The following is a 24,835-nucleotide window of genomic DNA, read 5'->3' on the forward strand; positions in this document are numbered from 1 at the left end:
GTTCTGTAAGCTTCTTATACTTTGAGAGGCATCTCCTTTTTTAGGTTATGTAAACTTTCTTCTATGATTTCATTGAAAATATATTCTGTGTCTTTGACCTACATTTCTTCTCCTACCTCTATTTCTATTATTTGTAGATATGCTCTTTTCCAAGTATTCCAGGTTTCCTGGATGCTTTCTGCCAGGAGTGTTTTAGTTTTAGCATTTTTGGATGATATATCTATTGTGTCTCTGATGTCTGAGCTCCTCTCTTCCATCTCTTATATTGTGCATGGTGAAGCTTGCTGCTGTGCTTCCTGTTCAAGTTCCTACATTTTTCGTTCCCTGATTTCCTACAGATTGGCTTGATTCTTTTTCCACTTTCAGGTCTTGAAGGTGTGATTCATTTCCTTCCATTGTTTGTTGGTGTTTACCTACACTTTTTTTTAGACTTATTTATTTTATGTGAGTACACTGTAGCTGTCTTCAGACACACCAGAAGAGGGCATTAGATCTCATTACAGATGGTTGTGAGCCACCATGTGGTTGCATGTGGTTGAACTCAGGACCTCTGAAAGAGCAGTCAGTACTCTTAACCACTGAGCCATCTGTCCAGCCCCTTACCTAAACTTCTTTAAGAGACATATTCATTTCCTCTTTAAGGAACTCTATCATATTTCTAAATGTCGTTTTGATCTTTTTCTTGTGCTTCAGATAGATTGCAATATTCAGGATCTGCTGTCATAGGGTTGCTGAGCTCTAGTGGAGCTATATTGTCTTCACTATTATTGGTTGTGTTTTTACAATGGCATCTAAGCATCTGAGATTGGGAAGATTGTAGCTCTAGGTGCTGATATCTGGCCTTGTGTTTATTGGGTGCATATCTTGTTCCTTGGTTTCATTTTTATCTCTGTATTTTAGGAGAGTGTGGTGGTTGTGTGTTGCCTGGTAGGACATTCTTTTAGTGCCCTGATAGGTGTGGCCACTGAAGATTCCAAGTAAAATGTTTTTATGGGTATTGAGAGCAGACACTTAAGATAGGGGATGGGTTGGCAGGACTTGGGGGGGGGTTGTCCACAGAGTGAAGAAAACAAGGTGTTCCACAAGGATTTACTTAGTCCCCTGGAAATGGGTACAGAGTATGAGAAAAGGCCACAGCACATAGTCTGCTACAGAGCTGGGGATGAGGCTGGGAGGTCGGACTTGGAGGAGGAATGGAGGGAGATTAAAGATCTCAGTCAGTCCACTTGCTTCCCCGGTCAGAGTGGCCTGTGAGTTCTCAGGGAGTACCTGCTGGAGTTGAGGACCTGGACAAAGCAATGGGACGTGGTAAGGAAGTCTGGATGGGAATATCTGTGTGATCCATTGGGGATGGGGAGGATTGGGGCTGCAACAAGTGATCTGCTGCATATCTGGAGATGAGCCTGGGGGGTTTGAACTATAGGAGCAGAAGGAGCCATGAAGGTCTTCAGTCAGCCTACCCACTTGCCTGGCAGGAATATTTACTTCTTATGTGTTAGCCCAAGGGCCTCTATGATTAATACACTGGCATATTCCCACCTTCTCATATAGTACCTGACACATGATTCTCAACACGTATTAGGTCTTAAACATCTTCTGACTCACTCTATGGCTCCAAAGAGATTTCTCCAGCTTTCCTCAATCCTCTATTCTATACTCCAAATAGAGGCTTAGTCCCACACTACTCTGTCCTTGTCTTTACTATAGTACCAAGATATTATACTGTTAATGTTTTTTTGAGACAGAGTCTCATGTAGCCCAGGCTGGCTTCAAGCTTACAGTGTTGACAAAGATGCCCTTGAACTTGTGACACTTGAGATATTGCCTGTATCTCCTGAAGGCTAGAATTATAGGCAAGCACTCAACCAACTAAGCCCCCCCTCCAAGTCCAGGTTTATTTGTTTTGATGCTTAGTTCACACTCGTGTATTGAATATGTTAGATCATAATTATGTAATAATGATGTCAGTGACTAATGTACTCATTGAATACAACTGAACAAATAGGAAACAGGCCCATAGAGGGAGACTTAGGACCAATTTATTTCAAATTCTGTGTGTGTGTGTGTGTGTGTGTGTGTGTGTGTGTGTGTGTGTGTGTGTTTCTGTGTGTGTGTGTGTGAGAGAGAGAGAGAGAGAGACAGAGACAGAGACAGAGAGACACACAGAGAGAGACAGAGAGAGAGAGAGAAAGAGAGAGAGGGGGGAAAGGGAAGGAGGGAGGGAGGACAGGGAGTAAGGAGAGAGTCTGAGAGGCTATGAGTGAGATAGTATCAGGAACTGTTCAGTGTCCTTTGTCTTTCTGTATAGCAGCAGAAATTTGGGATTGCAATCAATAAGTTCTGTTCCACCTTGTCCTGTCTTACCCCATTTCTTAGGCTCTAACTTCTTCCTCTTCTACCAGCTCACGCTAAAGCTGGGCCATTGGTCAGCCCTGCTTTCTCCGAGATGGATCTCACTCTGACTTTCCTTGGCAGATCATTCTGTACCAGATGTAAATGCTGCAACCAGCAGCAACGTAATCCTGACAATCAGTAAGGACCCACTTGCGCTGTACAAACGTCTCACCTGGCTTCATACTACCAATCAGAAGATTTTAGAGTACACCTACGGTGGGGAAGAGACCATCTTCGAGTCTGAATTTAAAGGCAGGGTCCATCTTAACAAAACAAATGGTGCACTTTATATCGACAATGTCCAGAAAAAGGACAGAGGTACCTACTACATGAGAGTGCTGCGTGACACCGAGGACCAATGGAAGATAATCCTGGGAGTATTCGGTGAGTTTGGGAGTCAAGGGATAGATGCCCATTCAGGGACCCTGATCATCTATGGGAGTCAGGGGGAACTGACTGAGAGAGGGGGAAGAGAACACTAGGGCACACTTAATTTACTTCTCCAGGAGACACATCTAGTGGTGAGTGAGCCTCAAAGCTGATAACTGCTGCCCATTTAAAATCTCTTCTGAAGTGAATCTAAGATTTAAAAAGAAATTGGGTTAGGTTTTCATTACTATGACAAAATTCCCAAGAGAAAGATTTCAGACAAGGTGAGGTTAATAGTTTCAGAGGTTGTAGGGCAACTGGCTTCATTGCTAAGGGACTGTGGGAGTCATAGCATCATGGCAGAAGGGAGCAATGGACCAGAGCTGCTTACCTCAGGCTGGGAAGGAGGTATTAGGATGAAGGGTCAAGGACAAGACGTGCCTTTCAAAGACATGTTCCTAGTAACACTTTGCCATTTAGAACCCTCCTTCCAGTTTCTCCCATTTCCCAATAGTCCATTCAATTATAAATCCATCAATGAATCAATCGATTGATGAGGTCAAAGCTTTTTAAGTCAATCACTTTCCACAAGTGCTGCCTACTAATGACCAAACCTTTAACATGAGACCCTCCTGAGGAGCTACAAACAAGAGGAAACAACACCAGACTGGAAACGATAAAGACGATTTCTTCTCTATTTCCCTTATTTCACCCTGTAAGAAACCTAAATTAGTTTGAATGTACTTTAATTCTGTCTAAACTTGGACTTCATCAGACTTGTAGGAAAAAAAAAGGTATTAAAAAGATAAGTTGAGACAGTTCTCAAGGACAGTTCTATCAGATTGAATGTGGCAAATATTTCTGATTACAGCTCCAGCCTAACCAGTTCATATGGAAATAAGATTAGTAGGGCCTTATTATTAGACTCAGAGAGGCCTAGGTTAAAAGCTCTGATTCAATGAAATAAGTATGTAAAGAATGACACGAACCTCTGTGCTCTCTCTCACTCATTTGTGGAAGGTTGATTTCATAGTCACTAGAGAGCAGTTGGATAGAGAATGCCAGCATACAGTTAAATAGAAGGAGTTATCTCTGGGGCTCCACAGAACAGTATTGCAAAATAGCTGGGAAAGAACACTTCAAAGATTCCCAACCCATAGGAGTGATCAATATTTGAGGAGGTAGATCGTAACTTTCTTGATGCATACTGAACTATCACTAAGTACCTCACAAATATGTATTGTTATTGCATGTCCTTTTAACACCTTAAAATCCCTCTGGTCAGTTACTCAGTGGCTGTGGCACCATGACGTATAGTAATATCTCTTTGTCCATATTTGGTAAGGGTTTCTGGAGGGAAGTGAAAGAAACCAACCCTTTGTTACTTTACCAAAAAAAGGGAGATGATGTTCTACGAAACTCTGTAGTACCATCAAGGGAGTGTAGAAGAGCTGAGACGAGGAAGACTAAGGAATGGGGGTGGGGGGCAGTTCAGCGTTCTGAGCCTCAGGAACTATGGATCCTGCCATTAACAAGACGTAATTCTCAACTCTTGGGCTTTGCTCCCAATCAGAAACGCATTTAAAAAATCGTTTATTTACAGTTTGCTTAAATTGTGTAATGTTTGTCTCTATGTGATCTGTCTAAATACTTAATAAACTCACTAATTTTGCTTCATTCTGGTTCACCATAGAATTCTTTTCTGTAGATCTGTAGAATCATCAAGGATCCAGCTTTATCCAAATGGATATCCCCAAAGGGACAAGAAAGTCCATAGGCCACTGGTGGCTATACTGGTGGCAGTATGTCTTCCTGCTACACAGATAGAGATGGGAACAAAGACATCTATGAGGCCACGAATAAGTAGTAACATTACAGTGCCCCCCCCCCCCGGTGGACTTAATACTACATTCTCCTTGGTCTAGAATTAAATAAAAATGGTTTCAGAAATAGTTCAGGGTTCAGGTTCCATTTTCCTCAGGAAAAGACCAATCAGCCTGTTTTGCAGTTAAATATATGTGTTCTGGTCTTTGGCTTTCTACAGTTTGTAAGATGGCCACAGGCACAGTGTATGTTTGGGGTGGGGCATAACTAAAAAGCGACCAGTGACCTGAAGAGTTCACTTTCCTTCTTAGAGATTTCTGTTCAAGTAAAGCTGTATCTTTACTACCTCATAGAAAAGAATTCATGGTGAACCAGAATGATGCAAACAGTAAATATATTAAGAACTTAGAAAGTCATAGAAAAAGACATCACATCCTCTGGGTAAACTAAACAAATCCAGGTTTCTTTATGAGCTTCTGATTCACAATGGAGACAAAGAATGGAGCTTTATAAATTTAAGCATTCTGTAATGACAGCGTGGAGAGCTTCAGCTTTCTCTGTGTATAGGTAAAGCCCTTCAAGATTCTCTGTCAATCTGAACTCCAGAATTCTTGAGGGACAGCGTAGCTCTCTGGTGCTTGAAGTGAGTTATTGTTGGAGGACAGGCCTGGAGTATCTCAGATGGTCGGGAAACACAGATGCCAGCTGGTCTCCCCAGCAGCACTTGGCTCAAAGTGAGCATCAGCTCACTTTGTTCCTAATGGCATATAATGGTCTCAAGCTCCCCCTCCTGGGTCTTCCTGAGTATCAGCACCAGAAAACAGCCTCTTGAAGACAAAACTGCTCCCTGGCTCCATCTGTAGGAGTCTCTTGTCCACAGCCATCTTAAATGGCAAGAATGGTCCCTCCCTGGTTCCCTTTGCAGTTTGTTGGCTAAACTTTTGCATCATAAATAATGCACAAATGCATATGCCCACACTGTCTCATAATAAACTTTTTATCAGATCCCGTGCCCAAGCCTTCCATAGAAATCGAGAAGACTGAAGAATTGACTGACTCCTGTCACCTGAGGCTATTGTGTGAGGTAAAGGTCCAGGAAGACCAGCGTGCTGACTATACTTGGTATGGGAACTCCGGACCTTTCCCCCCAAGGAATCCAGGAAATGTGCTCGAACTCACCATCACTCCCCAGAACAAGTCGACATTTTACACCTGCCAAGTCAGCAATCCTGTGAGCAGCGAGAACGACACAGTGTACTTCCATCCACCTTGTTCACTGGGTAAGAACCCAGGGGGCTGAGGTGGGCCCACGATGACTGGTTTCTTTTGAAGGAAGAAAGGTGTGGGGTTCCTTCTCCACCTTCTGACAGAGAACGTAGTGGAGCATCTCAAAGGTGTCACTGACATTTGAGAGACTTGGCTTCTGTCTGACTCAACAGCCACCTACCAGTCAGCTCACCTTATCTTTCCTAAGAGTTGAGTCCTGAATAAATTATAGGACAGTCTGAGATATCAGGATCATTAAGGAAAGTAGAAAAATGGGAGAGGAGTCCAGGCAAGAAAGTACAGGAATGTGGGTGAGTGAGAGAGAGGCTGGTGAATAGGAGCGAGAGTCTCATCCACAGGTAGAGACTGTGCCAGTATCATGCTCCTTGGTAAAGGTAGGAAGGGAAACTCTAGGCTTCATGCTTCAGATTTCCCTGTGTTGCCTAGGAGCATCTGTTTACATAGTGTAGTCTTTAATTCAGACCCCAGCAGGTACCATTGAAGCTTTTAGAGTCAGTCACATCTGGGACCACTCCTGATACATTGTATCAGTTATTTCTATTGTACCATACTATAGTGATAAGAATGTGCTTTTGTTTTAATCCCAGGTTTGGATACATAGGGTTTCTTTGGACTGTCCACAGCAGCTGACTATGATTTGCCTCATGCTCTAGAAGAGGTGTGGTTTTGCCAGGTACAGATAGGTTCTGCAACTTTGTAATGTTTGGAATTCTGCAAACTTTTTAGAAGGACTTTTCATTTAAGTGCTATGTTCTGGAGAGTCAAGGTTGGTGGTTGGTGGTAGTTTAGGAAGGTTGTTTCAGTTTGTTAGTAGTTGTGCTCAAAGAAGAAACAAAAGGGAAAACATTAGATTATTAGGTTCCCCCCCTCTCTCTCATTCTCTCTCTCTCTCTCTCTCTCTCTCTCTCTCTCTCTCTCTCTCTCTCTCTCTCTCTCCTCTATCTTTTTCTTTCTTCTATCTAGTGTAATTGGGTAAAATTGTCAGGAGGTAGATAAAGGGTGGTAAAAAGAAGAACCCACAAAATAGCTAACACCAGCTATATCATACCAAAACAGTATAAGATAGGACAGGTAAGAATATAGTCCATCATGACTGGCAAGGTGTGGCAATGGAAATCTCAGGCTCAGGACTTCCTTCTTTTCACCTGTCATTAAGTTGGAGGCCTCAACTTGTGGAATGGTGTTGCCCACACTTAGTATAGACCTTCCCTCCTCATTTAAATAGCTCTGGAATCGTCCTTAACACGCACTCTCACATGTGAGTCTCTTCGGTGATTCCATAGCCCGCCAAATTGGCAACTGAGTTTAACTCTCATAGACTGAGTTTAACTGTCATATCAGTGGCTAAGATACTTAGTTTCTCCAAGCTATGCTTTCTTAAATGTAAGAAAAATAATTGTTCTTATAATGCTATAAAGAATAAATGAATGATACATGTAATCTATATAACACGGATCCTAGCAAATTCATCACAAATGGTAAATAGTAATGGTAAATTAATAGCATCTAAATTGGTTTTGGTTCCTCTAACTCTGGAAACAACTGGACTTTGGGGACCCCTTAAAGAATTTGTTTACAACTTCCAGAACTCTAGCTACCCCATCCTCCTTATTTAAAAGTGCTATCCCTTAGCCCTGAGGTACACATTTTTCCAAATAGCTCGTACCTATAGTAGCAATGTTTTTTCTGTGACCCATGTTATGTCTGGTAACTCTGCTGGCAGGTGAGGAGACATCCCTTAAGATATCCTAAAGAGACAAATGTACTTTCCATTTTGAACAGCTAATTTCAATATTTGCTGTTGAAAGTGGAACATGTTGACTCATCTAATCCCAGCACTTAGGAGACTGAGGCAAGAGGATAAAATACTTTGGAGCCAGTACAGTCTTCATAGTGAGATCCTGTCTCAAAGCTAACAACTAAAATGGGAGTTACTTGTAATAATCCTTCCAAATGTAACTAAAGTCAAGAGCTTATGGAGAAATTATTCTTTTGCACACTTACCTGGCACTGTCTTCTGACCGTGGCTCCTATTTATATTATATTTGAGATATTTGTTTCAGATGGAAGCATATTTTACCTCAAGACTGAGGTCTCAGGGAGCTATACAGAAGAGGAGGCAGAAAAATTGTAAGAGCCAATGGGCATGGAAGACACCAAGGAAACAATGCCTTCCAGACACAACATGATTGATGCATCTATGAACTCATAGAGGCCATGTATCTTAGTTTGGGTTTAACTGCTGTGAAGAGATACCATGACCAAGGCAACTCTTATAAAGGACAATATTTAATTAAGGCTGACTTACAGGTTCAGAAGTTCAGTCTGTTTTCATCATCCTAACCCAGAAGCTATTTCCAAGTATCAACTGCTTGCAATGGAAAATTTAGTTTTCTCCAGTGAAGCCCTACTAGGTAAACAAACCATGCTAAGGAGCAGGCCCATGCTTAGCAGTAGGTGGCCAACACAAAATGAGCTCAGTGGTATTCTGGAAGGTTTTGTTGTTGTTTTGTTTGTGTGTATTTGTGTGTGTGTGTCCCATATTGATTTCTTTGGGCATTAAAAAAAGCCTTTTCTGGTCTTTTGTTAATATATTATGTTTTCTGATTTTATGTATTTTTATGTGTATATGTTTCTCATTCTTTGTTTTTTAAAGATTTATTTATTTATTTTATGTATATGAGTGCACTGTTATTGTGAGCCATTATGTGGTTGCTGGGAATTGAACTCAGAACCTGGGAAAGATCTGGGAGAAGATACAGGAGGGGAAAACCATGATCAGAATATATTATATGAAACAACAATGACAACAAAAAAGACTGAGGTATAAAAACAAGAGAATGGAAATGTAAGGCTTGAGCTACTGTAACCTTCATTTTGGATATCAGACCATTGAAACAATGGACACTGCGATGGTTTGAATAGGGATGGTCCCCAGAGACTCATGTATTTGAATGCTTAATTGGGGAGTGTGGCTTCCGTACAGGGATTAGGAGGAACAGCCTTGTTGGAGGAAGCGTGTCACTGCGCAGTGTGTTGGGGGTGATAAGGTTTCAAATGCTCAGGCCAGGTCTGGTATCTCTCTCTTCCTATTGCCTGCCAGTCCAGATATATGCTCCTCCTGCAGCACCATTTCTGCCTGCATGCTGGCATGCTTCCTGCTATGCAGATAATAGACTAAAGTTCTGAAACTGTAAGCAAGCCCCAAATAAATGCTTTCCTTTAAAAGAGTTGCTGTGAACATGATGTCTCTTCACAGTGATAGGACTCTAAGACAGACCCCCAAGTAATTGGAATTTCTCCAGGAGTCTGATATTGGCAGAGTAAAAGACTATAAAAGCTGGCACCACCTAGAGGAAGGACTTGTCTGCTGGGACGAGATGTCACAGTTATCACAACTTGCCAGAACACCTTGCAGGACATATTAAAACCACACGGGACCACAATTTGATTAAGGCTGCTTACTTATATGTACCTCTTGCCTTCTGTGTATACCTAAACTACATATTAGAAACCGAACGTGTATTATAGTGGGGATGTTCCTGGACCACATTTCCCTCTTCCTAGTGTACTTTTCTTTAACAGATCTCCCAAAGCTCTCACTATTACTTGGTCTCTTTAATTGGCTTATTAAAGATGAGTGGCTGAGCCAGGTTCTTAGAGCTACCGGGGCCCAGATTCTGACTATGGCAATGTCCGTCATATGTTACCTCCAGAGAACATGGGTCCTGGAGACATTGCTCTTTGTGTGTCCCAGGGCTTACTCTCCTGGGTAAGACTCGTCTTTGTCTCTGCTTCTGCAATGGGCTGTGGGCCTCTATTTTCTTGTTCTCATCTCAGCCGACTGGTCACAACTTTCATCCTCCCCTAACATGGTCTCTCACTATAGATTCAATGTGATAGACATTGGATTCTGAGACCACAATTAGACCTGCCAATTTCCTGTCAATACAATATTCCGAGACCTGGAAAAAGGGAAAGGGGTAATACTGTCCCTTTAAAAGTGGGAGTGGCTACAGAGAAAATAAAACCGCTCCTCCCTGCTGTTTGAGGAAAGCTAAACCAATCATGGCATTCTTTTGTCACCTGAAATTTCTTAGAAAGCAGCCAGTTTTCCTTCTCATTTTTCTCACTTCCTATGATCTTGGATTTCTCCTCTCCTCTTCCCTTCATTGATAACTGTTTTCCTTTCTTTCCAGTCACCTTTCCCCCATTTTCTCCTAGTACAAATGATTAGTGTGGTTGAGAAACAAGAAGTGGTTACTCTGTCTCTAAAGTCAGACATTTTTAAGGTCATCTGTCTACACCTGACATGTCCATATCTCATTGTTCTCCATTGTATGAGATTGGTTCTTTCCTGGTCCTATGGATACATTGGGGTAAGTATCCACAACTAGAGTCAGCTAAGCCAATGACATTTAAAGAGTTTCCAAGCTCATAACATCTGAAGATGTTGAGCTTTTGCAAGGAGGAGGATTTCCCCAGGAAATTGGGATTAGGTTCAGGGAGGAACCCTTTTCTCCTGTTTTAAGAGTACATCCCTATGCTGGGTCCTTCTCAACACAGCAATAAAAGTCTAAGTGTTTGGGATTTTCTTCTTTCAGCCAAATCTTCTGGAGTACATTGGATTGCAACTTGGCTAGTGGTCATAGCATCCAACATTGTCTGCATCCTGCTAATTCTTCTCACTCAAGAAGGAAACTTCAGATCATAGGGTCTTGCCTTCATTCCCCAGCAATGCTCTTAACCAGCGAAGCAGCTCTAGCTCTACAGGACAAAGGAAAGTATGTTACTGAACATCTGTGAGGGTTTGCATGCATGCTCTATGGAACAAACACAGGACCTTGTACCGTGCTCTACCAGTGATCTATATGCCCAGCTGTTTACAAAGATTTTAAATTAACATTTCAAAAAAACTGTGGATAACATTTAATTTTATATATCCTAGTTATTTCCCAACATATGTCAAAGATAAATGCATTCTTTTTACTAAAATATGTGACTACATTATGCTAATATTGTTTTTATATCTCTTTTTACAATAAATTTTCACAAACTATGATGATTTGTATATGCTTGGCCCACAGAGTGGCAGTATTAGGAGCTATAGCCTTGTTGGAGTAGGTATGTATGTCACTGTGGGCATGGGCTTAAGACATTCATCCTAGCTGTCTGGAAGATAGTATTCTGCTAGCAAGCCTTCAGATGAAGATTTGTCTTCAACTCTCAACTCCTCTTGCACCATGCCTGCCTAGATGCTGCCATGCTCCCACCTTGATGATAATGGACTGAATCTAAACCTGTAAGCCAGCCCCAGTTAAATGTTGTCCTTTATAAGACTTGCCTTGGTCACGGTATCTGTTCACAGCAATAAAACCCTGACTAAGACATACAATATGTCTTATTTACAGTTTCCCCTTCCTCTACTCCTCTCAGTTTGTCACACTTCTCCTCCCATCCAGGTCCTCCTTTTTTCTTTCTTTCATTAGAAAAAATAAACCGGCTTCTAAGAGATAACAACAAAACAAAAGAAAATAAAATATAATAAGTTGAAACAAAAACCATCACACTAAAGTTGGACAAGGCAAAACAACAGAAGAAAAAGAGTCCTAAGAGAAGATACAAGAACTAGAGACACTCATTCACATATTCAGGGGTCCCATTAATGTGCTAAACTAAAGCTATAACATATATGCAGAGGACCTGGTACAGACCTACAAAGACCCTGTGCTTGTCGCTTCAGTCTCCATAAGTTCATATGACTTTTGCTCCGTTTATTAAGAGAGACTTGTTCTCCTCTGTCATCTATCCCCTTTGGCTCTTACACTCTTTTCACCCCACTTTCACATGGTACCATGAGCCCCAAGGGGAGGGATTTGACGGTGACATCCCACTTAAGATCTGTGTTCCAAGGTCCCTCCCTCCCCAACCCCTGCTCCTCTCTCTCTCTCTCTCTCTCTCTCTCTCTCTCTCTCTCTCTCTCTCTCTCTCTCTCTCTTTCTCTCTGTAATCTGTGGCTGTGGGGTGTGGGGTCTCTGTAGCCTCATCTGCTACAAGAGGAAGCATTTCTGATGGCTGAATAAGGCATTGATCTATAAATGTAGCAAAATACCATTTGGAGTCATATAACTACCTTTTATTTTTTTGAGATCAGAAGTATTTGGTTTAACCACAGGTCTCCAGGCTGTCTAGCATCTGGTCCCTTGGTCACCCTGTGAGTGTTGGGTATGGGATCCACTGAATTGAGTGGGTCTTAAGTCAAATCAGGCATTGGTTGGTTACTCCCACAAGCTTTCTATCACCATTTCCTTTTCATGTTTTGCAGGCAGGACAGATTGTAGATCAAAGGTTTTCTGGTTGAACTGCTTTTTGTGTTTCTCCTTTGGTAGCCTGTAGAGTATCCTGTGGTTCTTCAACTGTCGATTGTGATCTAGTTGGGAGTTGACCAACCATTTGACAGGGATCACTTAAGACCATCAGGAAACATATTTATATTACTATTTATAACAGTAGCAAAATTACATCTATAACGTAGCAACAAAAAATAATTTTATAGATGGGGGTCACCACGCACAACATAAGGAACCATATTAAAGGACTGCCACTTTAGGAAGGTTGAGAACCAATGCTCTAGAAGATAGGGATGAAGGTTTTAGACCCTCTCAATATCTCCATGTTCAATGTATTATATAGGTCTTTTCTTAGCAGTGGGGCCTTTCTGTCAGTTTGTTGGGAACAACCTATTTACTTGGCAACTGCCTGGGTTGTTTGAGGATTTTCATGGGGCCTCTTTGGCCAACAACTCTATTGGATGTAACCCAGTCCAGGTACCAGAAGCTTTGTTTAGTGATAAGAGATGACCAGTTGGGACTCTGTCTCCCTCATTATTTGGAGACTTCATTAGGATTGCCTTCATATATTTTAGGAGGTTTCCATTGCACTAGGTTTCTATACCACTCCTCAAATACCCTCAACTCTAGCTGACTCTCCCTGCATTCTTTCTCCCAGCTCCATCTCCCCTTCTTCCCCTCAACCTGATTCTCCTGTTTCCATTCCTATCTCCCCAGCTCCCAGTCCACCCACAAAATTTATACTATTTACTTCTTCCAGGGAGGTCTATGTGTCCCCTCACCCCACTGTAAGCTGTGATGCTTACAGTAATATTTGCTTATATGTGGATTTTAGTCATTAAAAAATGATAACCAACATACAGTCTGAAGACTCAGAGAGGTTAGGTATAGAAGAAGGGACTGGGGTGGAGGTCCCTTGGTGGAATTTTTATGGTCATTTATGTATGCTACTTTATCATCTGCAAATAAAGATACTTTGATTTCTTCACTTCCAATTTGTATTCCCTTGAATTTCAGTTGTCTTATGCTCTAGCCAAGACTTCAAGTACTATACTGAATAGATATGAAGAGAGTGAACAACCTTGCCTTATTTTTGATTTTAGTGGAATTGTTGTGATTTTCTTTACATTTAAGTTGATGTTGGCTCTAGGCTTATTGCAAAGTGCCTTTATGAAGAGGGTAGTTCTGATGATAAGGTCTTATTCACCAGTTGGTTCTTGATTTGTCAGTAAAGAAAGCTGGAGGCCAATTGCTGGGTGGAAGGTACAGGTGGAACTTCTGGGTCCCAGGAGAAAAAGGCAGACTCAAGGAAGGAGAGGAGTTTCTGCCATGCTTTGGAGGGAGAAGAACACAGAAATCATGTGAGGTCTCTGGGGTAGGTGGGACCTTGGGCCTGTGGCCACAAATACAGGTAGGTGGCAAAGGATGTTTGACAGGGGCTAGGCAGAACTAGCCATTGGAGTTTATGGCAGGTGGAGAGACAAAGATAATAAACTGGTAAGGCCACACTTTTCCAGGCGGGAGATAGTAATGCCCAGCAATTGTGCCAAGAAGGCAAATTATAAAGGAATAACCTGTGTGTGTATGTGTGTGTGTGTGTGTGTGTGTGTGTCTCACCTGGGAGGGCTGCTGGTAGCTCAGTCACTTTCCGGAGCTAAAGATGGGTAAAGCAAAAGGGAAGATGGGTGGGTGGGGGCCATCCCGGAGCTAAGGTGGTAGCATAAAACTACATGCGACATCTTTGTTATGTTTAGGTATGTCTCTTGTAGCCCTAGTCTCTCCAGGACCTTTATCATAAAGGGTACTGAATTTTGTCAGTTCTGCATCTAATGAGATGATCATGTGGTTGTTTTCTTTCAGTTTGTTTATATGGGAGCTTATACTTATTGGTTTTTATAGATTGAACCATCCCTACATCTCTGGAATAAAAAAAAATCATGGTTGATGATCTTTTTTTATGTGTTCTTGGAATCAGTTTGAAAGCATGTTATTGAGTATTTATGTATGTATGTATGTTCATAAGGCACATCTGTCTGTAATTCCCTCTTTGTTAAGTCTTTATGTGCTTTGAGTATCAAGATAACTGTGGCCTTGTAAAATTAATTGGGCAATGCTCCTTCTGTTTGTATTTTATGGAATAATTTGAGGATATTGGCATTAATTCTTCTTTGAATGTCTGGTAGAACTGTATGCTAAATCATCTGGCCTTGGACTCCTTTTTGGTTGGAGGCTAAATGACTGCTTCTATTTCACTGGGGAGCTATTGCTGCTTAAATTGATTAGATGATCTTGATTTAACTTTGGTAAGTGGTACCTTTTAATGTGGTACCTTTTAATGATTTCTAAGATTAGATATTTAAAACACATGTAAATTAATTAAAATATGGGGTACAGATCTAAACAGTGAATTCTCAATAGAGGAAACTCAAATGGCCAAGAAGCATGTGGAGAAATGTTCAACATTCTTAGCTGTCAGGGAAATACAAATCAAAAATTCCTTGAGATTCCATCTTACACTTGTCTCAATGGCTAATATCAATAATATAAATGGCAGTGAAATCTGGTAAGGATGTGGAATGGGGGAGCACTCATCCATTGCTGGTGGGAGTTCAATCTTGAACAGTCATTATGGAAATCAATGTGGCAGTTTCTCAGAATGTTGGGAATTGATGTACCTCAAGATCAAGCTGTACCACCTGGGCATTACCCAAAGGAGACTCTCTCCTACCACAGGGATGCTCGTTCAACTGTGCTCATTGCTGATCTGTTATGGCCAAAGACTGAAGGCAGCCTAGGTGTTCCTCAGCAGAAGAATAAATAGGGAAAATGTGGCACATTTGCGCATTTGTACAGTGGAGTGTTAGCCAGGTGTTCAAGAGAATGATGTCATGAAGTTTACAGGCAAATGGGTGGAACTGGAGAGGGATGCTTAGGGAGGTAACTCAGATTCAGAAAGATAAATATGGTGAGTGTTTATTTTTTTGGTGGATATAGGCCATTGTATAGGTGTCAGCCAAGTTGCAGTCTGTAGAGTGATTGAGGATTGAAAAGGGGTCTAGTGGAGGTGATATGAATTCTCTTTGGGAAATGGAATGGATTTTGTGGGCAGACTGGGGGCAGTTGAGACAGAAATGGAGGGGGTGTCTTGTGGGGAAGCAGACAGGATATAGAGTTAAGGAGAAAAGTTGAGGAGAGCTGTCTGGAATTAATGGGTATTTGAGGGATACTATAGAAGCCTGATACAATGGGAACTTCCTCAAGTATGTGGGGTTGATGTTAGTGGGGTATTTTCTGGTGGGAAATGCAGAAAAAAATCTCAAATGGCTAACTCTTCTCATCAAACAGGTGGGCCTGGGTTGATTTCAACTGAGTGATTGGCAAAGAGGTTCCAATGGAAGTTCTTTGAACAACTCAGGCTATTGTTAAGACAATGGGTTTCTCTTCACAGTCTGACAGTGAGGCCCATTGTGGAGGACAACACCCACACAGCTCATTGAACATGAAGAACTTGAGCTGGCATCTAAGTGGAATCTTTACACCTGTGTTCCGTTGTTTTGGGTGCAGGAAGGTACTTGGTAGGCTACCAAAAAGAAAATCTAAACACCAACCAAGTCACAACACTTTTGACCTACAATATTAAAAATAAAAATTACCCATTTATTTTAGGGTTTCCAGTTTTGTGGAGTATAGACTTTAATATACGCCCTTATGATTCTCTGGATTTCCGCAGTGTCTATTATGTCTTCCTTTTCATTTCTGATTTTGTTAATTTGGATATTCTCTCTCTGTCTTTCAGTTAATTTAGATAAGTGCTTGTCCATCTTGTTGATTGCGGTGTGTAGTTTTAAGCTACGACCTTTGCCACTGAGCTGGCTAAGCTACTAACCTCTGCCTGGCTTCCCTTTTGTTCTGCTTGCCTTTAGCTCCAGGAGGTGATCACTCTAGCAGTCCCCTCTGGAGACCCTTGAATGGCAGATAAAAGACATACTCACACAGTTTGTTACTTTGCAACTTGCCTTCTAGGCACAATTGCTGGGTATTATTATCTCCCACCTAGAAAAGCATGCCCTTACTAATTCATTATCTGTGCCTCTCTACTTGCCTACACCCCAATGGCTGGTCCCACCTATTCTTGGCAACCTGCCTGTAATGGAGGCCACAGCCCCAAGCTCCTCTCCCCCCACTCAAGACTTCACATGGTTGCTTCAGTTTTCTTCCTCCACAGCATGACAGAAAGCCTCTCTTTCCTTCCCTGCATCTGCTTTTTCCTCCTGAAATCCAAAAGTCCCACCTGTACCTTCCAGCTAACAATTGGTCCCAGCCTTCTTTACTGACAAATAAAGAACCAATTGGGGAACAGGACTTTGACATCAAAACCACCTTCTTCAGTTGATTTTCACACAAAAAAAGAACACTTTATTTCATTGATTCTTTGTATTGTTCTCTTTGTTTCTATTTTATTAATCTCAGCTCCTAATTTGAGTATTTCTTGCCATCTACTCTTCTTGGGTGCACTTTCTTCTTTTAGCTCTAGAGATTTGGGGTATGCTGTTGAGTTGCTAGTATGAGATCTCTCCAGGTTTTTCATGTAGGCACTTGATGCTATGAACATGCCTCTTAGCACTGCTTTCTTTCTGTCTCGTGAGTTTGAGTATGCTGTGTATTCATCTTCAGTCATTTCTAAAAAGGTTTTATTGATTAATTTTTGTCTTGGTCTGTTTTTCATTCGATAGAGTGTTGTTCAGTTTCTATGAGTTTAGTCCCTGCTGGTCAGTTAGGATTCAGGGAGTATTTTAATTTTCTTGTATCTTTTGAGACTTACTTTGTGTCTGACTGAGTATATGGTAAATTTTGGATAAAGTTACATGAGGTGCAGAGAGAAAGTCTATTTTTGTGTTTCGTTGAAACGCTCTGTAAATATTTGTTAGGTCCAGTTGGTTTATAACATCTTTTAACTCTAGCATTTCTCTGTAGTGTTTTGATAATTATGTATGGAAGGGGATTTTCTTTTCTGGTCTAATCTTTCCGAATGACCTATTTATTGATAAACATGGGGTATTGAAGTCTCCATATATTAGTGTGTAAGGGTCAATATGTGATTTATGCTGTAGTAGTGATTCTTTTACAAATGTGTGTGTCTTTGTGTTGGGGCAGTGATGTTAAGAACTGAAATGTCCTCTTGGTAGTATTTTCCTTTGATGAGTATGTAGTGTCCTTCCCTGTCTTTTATGATTAATTTTGAAGTCTGTTTCATTAGATATCAAAATGGTTGCACCTGCTTGCTTCTTAGGTCCATTTGCGTGCCATATTTTTCCATCCTTTTATCTTGAGGTGATGTCCATCCCTGATGTTGGGATGTAGTTCCTGAATACAGCAAAGGATAAATTCTGGTTTTGCCCCCATTCTGTTAGTCTGTATCTTCTATTGGAAAATTGAGACATTGATATTGAAACATATCAATAAATAATGTTTGTTGATTCCTATTATGTTGTTGTTGTTGTGGTGGTGGTGGTGGTATGTGTGTGTGTTTCCCTTTTTTGATTGTCTGATATTATTTATTTCCAGTATTTCATGGTTGCAGTTAGCCTCCTCATGTTGGAATTTTCCTTCTAGCACCTTCTGAAAAGCTTTGTTTGTGGATAAGTATTGTTTAAATCTGGCTTTATCATGGAATATCTCATTTTCTCTGTGGTAATTGAAAGTTTTGCTGGGTATAGTAGTCAGGGATAGCATCTGTGGTCTCAGAGTCTACAGCACATCTGTGTAGCCACTTCTGGATTTTACAGTCTCTAGTGAAAATTAGGTGTAATTCTAGTTGTTCTGTTTTTACATGTTACTTGGTCTTTTTCTTTGCCACTTTTAATATTCTTTGTTCTGTATGTGTAGTGTTTTGATAATTATATATGGAAGGGGATTTTCTTTTCTGGTCTAATCTTTTCTGTGTTCTCTATACTTCTTGTAATTTGATGTTCTTCTTTAGGAAAAAAAATTCCTATGATTTTGTTGAAAATATCTTCTGTGCCTTTGTGATGGGTATCTTTACTACCTCTATTCCCATTATTCTTAGATTTGATCATAGTGTCCCAGGTTTCTTGAATATTTTGTGAATTGGAAACTTCTAGTTTCTTTGGAAAGTTAGTATATGAAATGATGTTTTGCTGGAGGACACAGGTGAAAGGATGTCTTGCTAAAGCAGACAGGTAGGTGAGAGGACACTTGATAAAGGAGTATAAATATGACCCCATAGACAGTGGGAGACAAGCACTGAGCATTGGTTTGGTTGGCTTTTCAATCGCTATTCTTCACTATTCTTTATGCTGACATTGAGAAAAGCCAAGAACTGCTCGTGAGTTTCCTGCAGCAGCTTACCGCTCTGCGGCCTCACCTCAGGCTGGTTGGTGAGCCTAATGGTTCCTTCAGGATTAAACTACAACTGCTGGTTTGTGCTGAAAGGACTGGACTGTAGCTGCCAGTTCATACCTGGGGTCTGCCTGCCTAGAGGGCTGGTCTGCAGCTGCTAAGTCGTATTTGGTGTTTGCTACGGGATTAAACTGCTGCCAAAGAAGATTGAGCTCACTCCCAAAGAACTATTGCTGAAGACGTCCACAGTGCCCACATCCTAATAACTTTTCTCTTCCACTACCTCTACTGAGCTGTGGGCTAGAGCCCCTATTAAGGGTTGAGCCCGTATTAAAAGTGGGTTGCAAAAAATTTATGTCTACAACTTTGTGTCAGGAGTATTTTAGATTTAACATTTTCTTTGACTGATGTATCCATTTCTGTCATATCTTCAATATCTGAGATTCTCTCTTCCATTTCTTGTAATCTATTGGTTAAGCCTGCCTCTGTAGTTCCTGTTCAAATTGCTAAATTATTCATTTCCAGAATTACCTCAGTTTGGGTTTTCTTGATTGATTCTATTTCCATTTTTGGGTCTTGAATAGTTTCATTCATTTCCTTCCACTGTCTGTGTCTTCTTTGGTTTCTCTAAGGAGTATATTAATTTCTTCTTTCAGGATCTCTGGCATCTTTTCCTTGTGCCGCAGCTGTGTTGAAATGTTCAGGGTCTGCTGTGATAAGGTTGTTGGAATCCAGTGGAGACACATTGTCCTGGATGTTATTTATTGCATTTTTATGCAGATATCTGGATACCTGGGATTGAGATGATTATAGATTTAGGTGCTGATTTCTGTTCTTTGGTTTGGTTTGCTTTTTGTAAGGGGGCAAAAGATGACTCATTCCTTGGTTTCTGTTTCCTTTATGGATTTTAGGAGACTATAATGACTGTGTGTCGTCTGATAGGAAGTTTTCTGTAGATCTAAAGCTTGCCCCCAAGGACTATTTATTCCTTATTTGCCTACAGACATATTCCTGAGACTGATCACCAAGATCCAACTATCAAAACACTGAAGTCCAGCAATCAAAATTAATTATTTGGCTACCCTGGCTAACCTGTCCAATCAGGACTTACCAACTCATCCCAGCACCGAGTTCCCCCTTTTCTCTTCAAAAAGCCACTCCTGCAAAACCACCTGCTGATGGCTTTGCCCAGTGCAGAGGCAGTCCCACCCCCATGCCTCCCCTTTTGGACTGACAGTTTGTCTGTGTGCTCTGTGCTGACTCGGGGATCTTTAGCTTCCCTCCTCCACACACCTGATTGTCAAAGTCTAGGCTACTTGTTCACCAAACTATGCTATTTTTCCTTTGGTCATCAGAAAAGCCTTTTCTCTTTGCATCAGCTATATTCATGTGATTGCTTCTAACCAACAGAAAGTATGACAGTGATGTGGCAGTCTGGGAAGTAGAGTGACACAATGCAAGGAACAGCTGGGTTGGAGAGCACCTACCTCTTCTACATTGCAAATGCAAGCAAGAAAGTTTGGACTTTGTTTGGTACCAGAAGTTGGCCTACTGCTCCAGATAGCTGCTCTCTCCCCCTCAGCCCAGCCTATGGTACCTTTCCAACCTCAGATCTCAGCAGACTGCCTTCTTCAACTGGATTATCCCAGCCCCTCACGGCAGCAGATGGCCTTCAGTTGGTCTATCTCGGCCTCCTGTCTAGATGTAGCAGCCCTTTCTCACCTTCAGGTAGGAGAAGAGGAATGGAATGAAAAGTCACACTCTGGAAAAATGGTACTAAGCGAAGAAATGCCTTTTTGTATCACAAATGAGCATGCTCCTCAAATGCTAACGTAGGCATACCTCTTCGAGAACTACATCTCTACCCATTCAGATAACTCTGCAATCTGAGGCAAATTTGTACCTCAGGTGTGTTCACAAGCATCAGCCCTTGCCTACCTGTAGTCTGCCAGCAGCTACATGTGAACCGGGTTACCTGCTAAGAGAATTTTGAGGTTACAGGGACAGGGAGGCGGAGAGAGATGTGAGTCAAGGCGGGAATTCCGGTCAAGACTGGTTTTAATAATTTTTAAGGCAAGTTATATAGTATTTTGGGGGATCGACCCCCCCCCCAGAAGTCGGTTGCTTCAAAGGCGTTCCTGTGAATTCTCTGGCTCCAGGTCTCAGCGGGTCGCCTGCCTTCAGACTGGCGAGTCAGGTAAACACCGGCTTGGGGGCGGTGTAGATAGTCGAGGTGCGGAGCCTATTGTTCACAGGAACAAAGGCCGGAGGTAGCCATCAGAAGAGTTTGGGAGCCAGCCAGCTTAGTTGCGGGGGGGGGGGGGGGGGGGGGGGGGGGGGGGGGGGGGGGGGGGGGGGGGGGGAGACACCTGCCCTCTCCTGGTCTCATCATTCCATACAGGATTTCTGATCCTCAATACAAAATAAGAATGTGAGCCCCTTGTTTAAAATGTAAGGGAAAAGGGTACCATTTAAAGTCTGAATTATAAAATGTTCCTTTTATTCTGTGGTTTATACTTGAGATATTCTTACATTCCCTACTTAATATTGTTATCAATAAAACATTACATTTTAAATCACTATCATAAAATTTTGCTGTGTATATCATAATGCTGGTTTTAAATGTAAACAGAACAACATTTAGTTTATACATGGAATCATTTAAATTACCCAGCTCATATTTTCTAGTTTATATATGCATTTGTGTTTTATAATAAAATTGTAAAGGCTAACCAAAACCAAAACAAAATGCCCCTCAAACCCCCACCCCAAAAAACCCACTACACTTTATACTCAATTATCAATAAAGGCAGGTGATTTCTGGAATGGAGTTGATTTAACCTCACTTGAGTGTAAATCCCTTATACTGTGAGCCCACTAGATTGCTGTATTCAGGGGATGGATACTATAAAATCCGAATGAGACATCTTTCATGTATGTCTTCCTCTCAAATGCACGCTTTACTACCCTAATGAATTTGTGTCAACACAGACACACAAACACACAAGTTGAAATGATTGGGAATTTACAGATGGTGACAACAGAGCATTAACCTCAAGTGCAGCATTCCTCTGAACATGAGGTCATATGAGACATGTTCAATATAGGCTCTCATGCATATCAACAATGCAGGATATATCTCAGGGACACAGGGACATTGCCCTCATTAGCAACTGCCAAACTGACACAACCAAGAATCTCACCTGAAAAGGAGTCTCAGTTGAGAAATTGTCTTTATCAGGCTGACCTGAGGTCTTGTCTGTGAAAGACGGTCTTTCTTGACAATTGATGTTCGTAGGCCCAGCCCAGTGACAACACAATTCCTAACACAGGCATTCTTTGTTGTATAAGGAGCTAGCTGAGCATGAGCTGGTGCGAGCCAGTGAGCTAGCCAGCAAGTGGTGTTCCCCCATGGTTTCTGTCTCCAGTTTCCTGACGAGTTTCCACCCTGTTCTCAATGATGGACTGAGATCTGTAAGATGAAATAAACCCTTTCCTTTCCTAAGTAGCTTTGGGTCAGAGTAAGATGAAACTACAGTAGACATCTACTTCCTGTGTTAAGACAACTCCCTTCTTTAGAAATTTCAGGGCAAAGACCAACTCTCTCGGTCTCATGAGTTCCCTTGCATCTGTATGATTAAAACCTACCAGGAGGGAATGACTTGGAACACATCACCAGTAAGGTCTAGAAGTGAGGCTTGAAGGGGCCTGTTCTTACCTGCATCCTGTACCTACTGTAGATGCAGTAGTCACCAAGTCAGCCTGGCCCATCCATAATCAAAGTCACTCCCATCTTAACAACCACAGGAAGCCAATGCTCTCCAGTTCTACCAGTCCTAACTGTGGGGACAGAGCAGCAAACCATCAGGGAGGCTTTCTATTTGGTGTCCAAGGGAAATGGAAATATTCATAATTTCCTACAAGAAGAGTTGATTATTCATTAGAAGATCTGACAACAAACTGATTTATAGACTTTATGCAAATCTGCATTTGTTTTCTGTGTAGATTCCTCAGAAAGAGAAGATGTTATTTTAGATCTAATTCAAGTATTAGTAGACACATTAAATAAGTACTTGAAAATGTCTACGAACTGGATTGAGTGTTCTATGTAGACAAGGTTCACAGTAACCTTGCAGAAATAGCGATAGGAGAACAGTGCTGGAGACCAACATAAGTGATATGGTCATACAAACTAATGGACAAAATAAACTGGAGCAAGCTCAGCTGGCTTAGCAGGGACTCCAGGCCATGCTGCATTGCTGTGAATAATATGAATCTTCCTAAAATGCCAATAATATACCAGCACTAATAACACCGTATGAAAGTGCAGAATCTGCCCCCCTTTTAAATAAAATACCTAAAAGGCCAGTCCCAGGTAAAATCCTGGAGGAGAGTCATCTGAGTTTACCATGTAGTTATTTACCAAAAATAAAGGAGAGTCTTAACTTTGCTCTTGGATTTAAGTCAAGATTTATACTTAGATTTATACTTCATAGAAGCCATATAGAATCAATATGGAATTTCAATGTTGTTTTTCTTGCTCAGTGATTTTTTTAAAGAAATTGAGTTGTTCCAGTGTGGTTTTATTTTTCTCTAAATTACATCTCTGGAGTCACATATAGGCATACCTGTATGTATAGCTATGATAGTATTTTGAAAAGTGAGTTATTTCTTTAAATATGTACAACCCAAGATGTTGATGTTTTGTATGGACCACAAGTACAACACTTAAATGTTTTTCTAATCTTTTTATGTGTATGATATTTTGCCTGCATGTATATATGTATGTGCAACATGTTCCTATCTGGTGCCCTCAGAGGCCAGAAGAGGCTGTCACAACTTCTAGAACTGGAGTCATAAATTACAATATGGTTGTGAACCACCATGTGAATTCTGGGAAATAAAACTTGGGTGTTTCACAAGAGCAACAGCTCAACTCTGTTGAGCCATCTCTCCAGGCCCCAAGTGTAGATTTCCTTAATTCTTTCTGTTGCTTGTCACAATTGTTATTAAAAGAACCAAGAATGCATGGCATGAAAACATTATGACCATTTTCTTAGTTTAAATAAATGCCAAGGTAATGGGAAAATCAAACAAAATACTTAGTAGATGAGGTTGGAGGGATAGCTCAGTGGTGGAGCACTTACATAGCAGATGCAAAACCCTGGGCCCCAGTCTCAATACTATAAAACAAAACTCAACAGGTTTAACCATCAATGATCTGAAGTAGCTGGCTTATGTGCAAAAAAAGCTATACAATAGTACTTGTCCCAAATATTTACCAAGAAGCCTCACAGAGCTGAAGTCCCTCACCAGGCTCAGATAAGCTCTGTAGCACTGCCCTCTGCTGGTTCCCTTGTGACAAGCTTATATAAATTCAAAGCCTTGGTGCTGGACCCAAGCTTCTCAAACTGTCATTCACCGACAGATCACTTGTTGATCTTGCTTAAAATGCAGACACGGGATCCGTAGGGGTGGGTCTATGCAAATACCAGGGCTGGCAGAGTAACAATCGTGTGAGGCAAGAGCAAAGACCAGTTCAACACAGCTCCCTAGATGGTGCTGGTCCAAACTCCTAGAGCCTGACACTGGATGGTTTATTTTAGGCGTATTTAAGCACAGTACAACTTGGAAAAAAGTTTCCCTGTGAAACACAATCCCATGTGCACAGTAAGGCATGATTACATTAAAACTCTTTACAAAGTACATGTCAGTACTTCCATGGAAATGTGTTCTCTAGATAGACTACATGTGTTGCCTTAAGGGTCTGGGGGAGCATTTGCTGTGTTATCAGTTCTGCAGATAGCACAGAGGTCACACTCTCCAGTCCTGTTAGCAAGAACATAAGGGAGCCCCTGACAATGCAGATAGAACAGAGGCCACCTAGGCTATTAACCACCTCTAGTCCTCTTAGCAAGAGTGTAGGGGAGCCATTGGACAGTTTTCCTGAAGAGTGCAAATGGTTAAATAGGACACAAACCTGCAGAAAGGGTTACACTGGCATGCAGAAAAAGTTCAGAGTTACACTGAGGGCTTGAAGCAGACAGAAGTGAAAGCAGAGAACCATTCAGACACCAAGGTATTATTACTAAAGTGCACTATTAATATAAGGTTTTCACCAACAAAGGCTCATGAGCCAAAGTCAAGAGACAGAGTCTTCAGAGACAGAGAACAGAGATCTCTTGGAGGGGGTCATCACCCAGGTTCCATCACACACACACACACATACACACACACACAGAGAGAGAGAG

At 41.4% G+C, this 24,835-nt stretch overlaps 1 protein-coding gene across 1 annotated transcript in view; it reads left to right on the forward strand.

The window, feature by feature from the left end:
* Positions 1-20,950, forward strand: part of Cd48 (CD48 molecule) — a 30,360-nt gene extending 9,410 nt beyond the window's left edge. The window contains exons 2-4 of the mRNA XM_052200108.1: positions 2,476-2,778; positions 5,592-5,867; positions 10,479-20,950. Of these exons, the coding sequence (XP_052056068.1) occupies positions 2,476-2,778; positions 5,592-5,867; positions 10,479-10,588 (689 nt within the window). The 3' untranslated portion in view covers positions 10,589-20,950. The remainder of the gene's footprint in view (positions 1-2,475; positions 2,779-5,591; positions 5,868-10,478) is intronic.
* The last annotated feature ends 3,885 nt before the right edge of the window (positions 20,951-24,835 follow it).

Source organism: Apodemus sylvaticus, chromosome 12 (assembly GCF_947179515.1).
Source record: "Apodemus sylvaticus chromosome 12, mApoSyl1.1, whole genome shotgun sequence".
NCBI lineage: Eukaryota > Metazoa > Chordata > Mammalia > Rodentia > Muridae > Apodemus > Apodemus sylvaticus.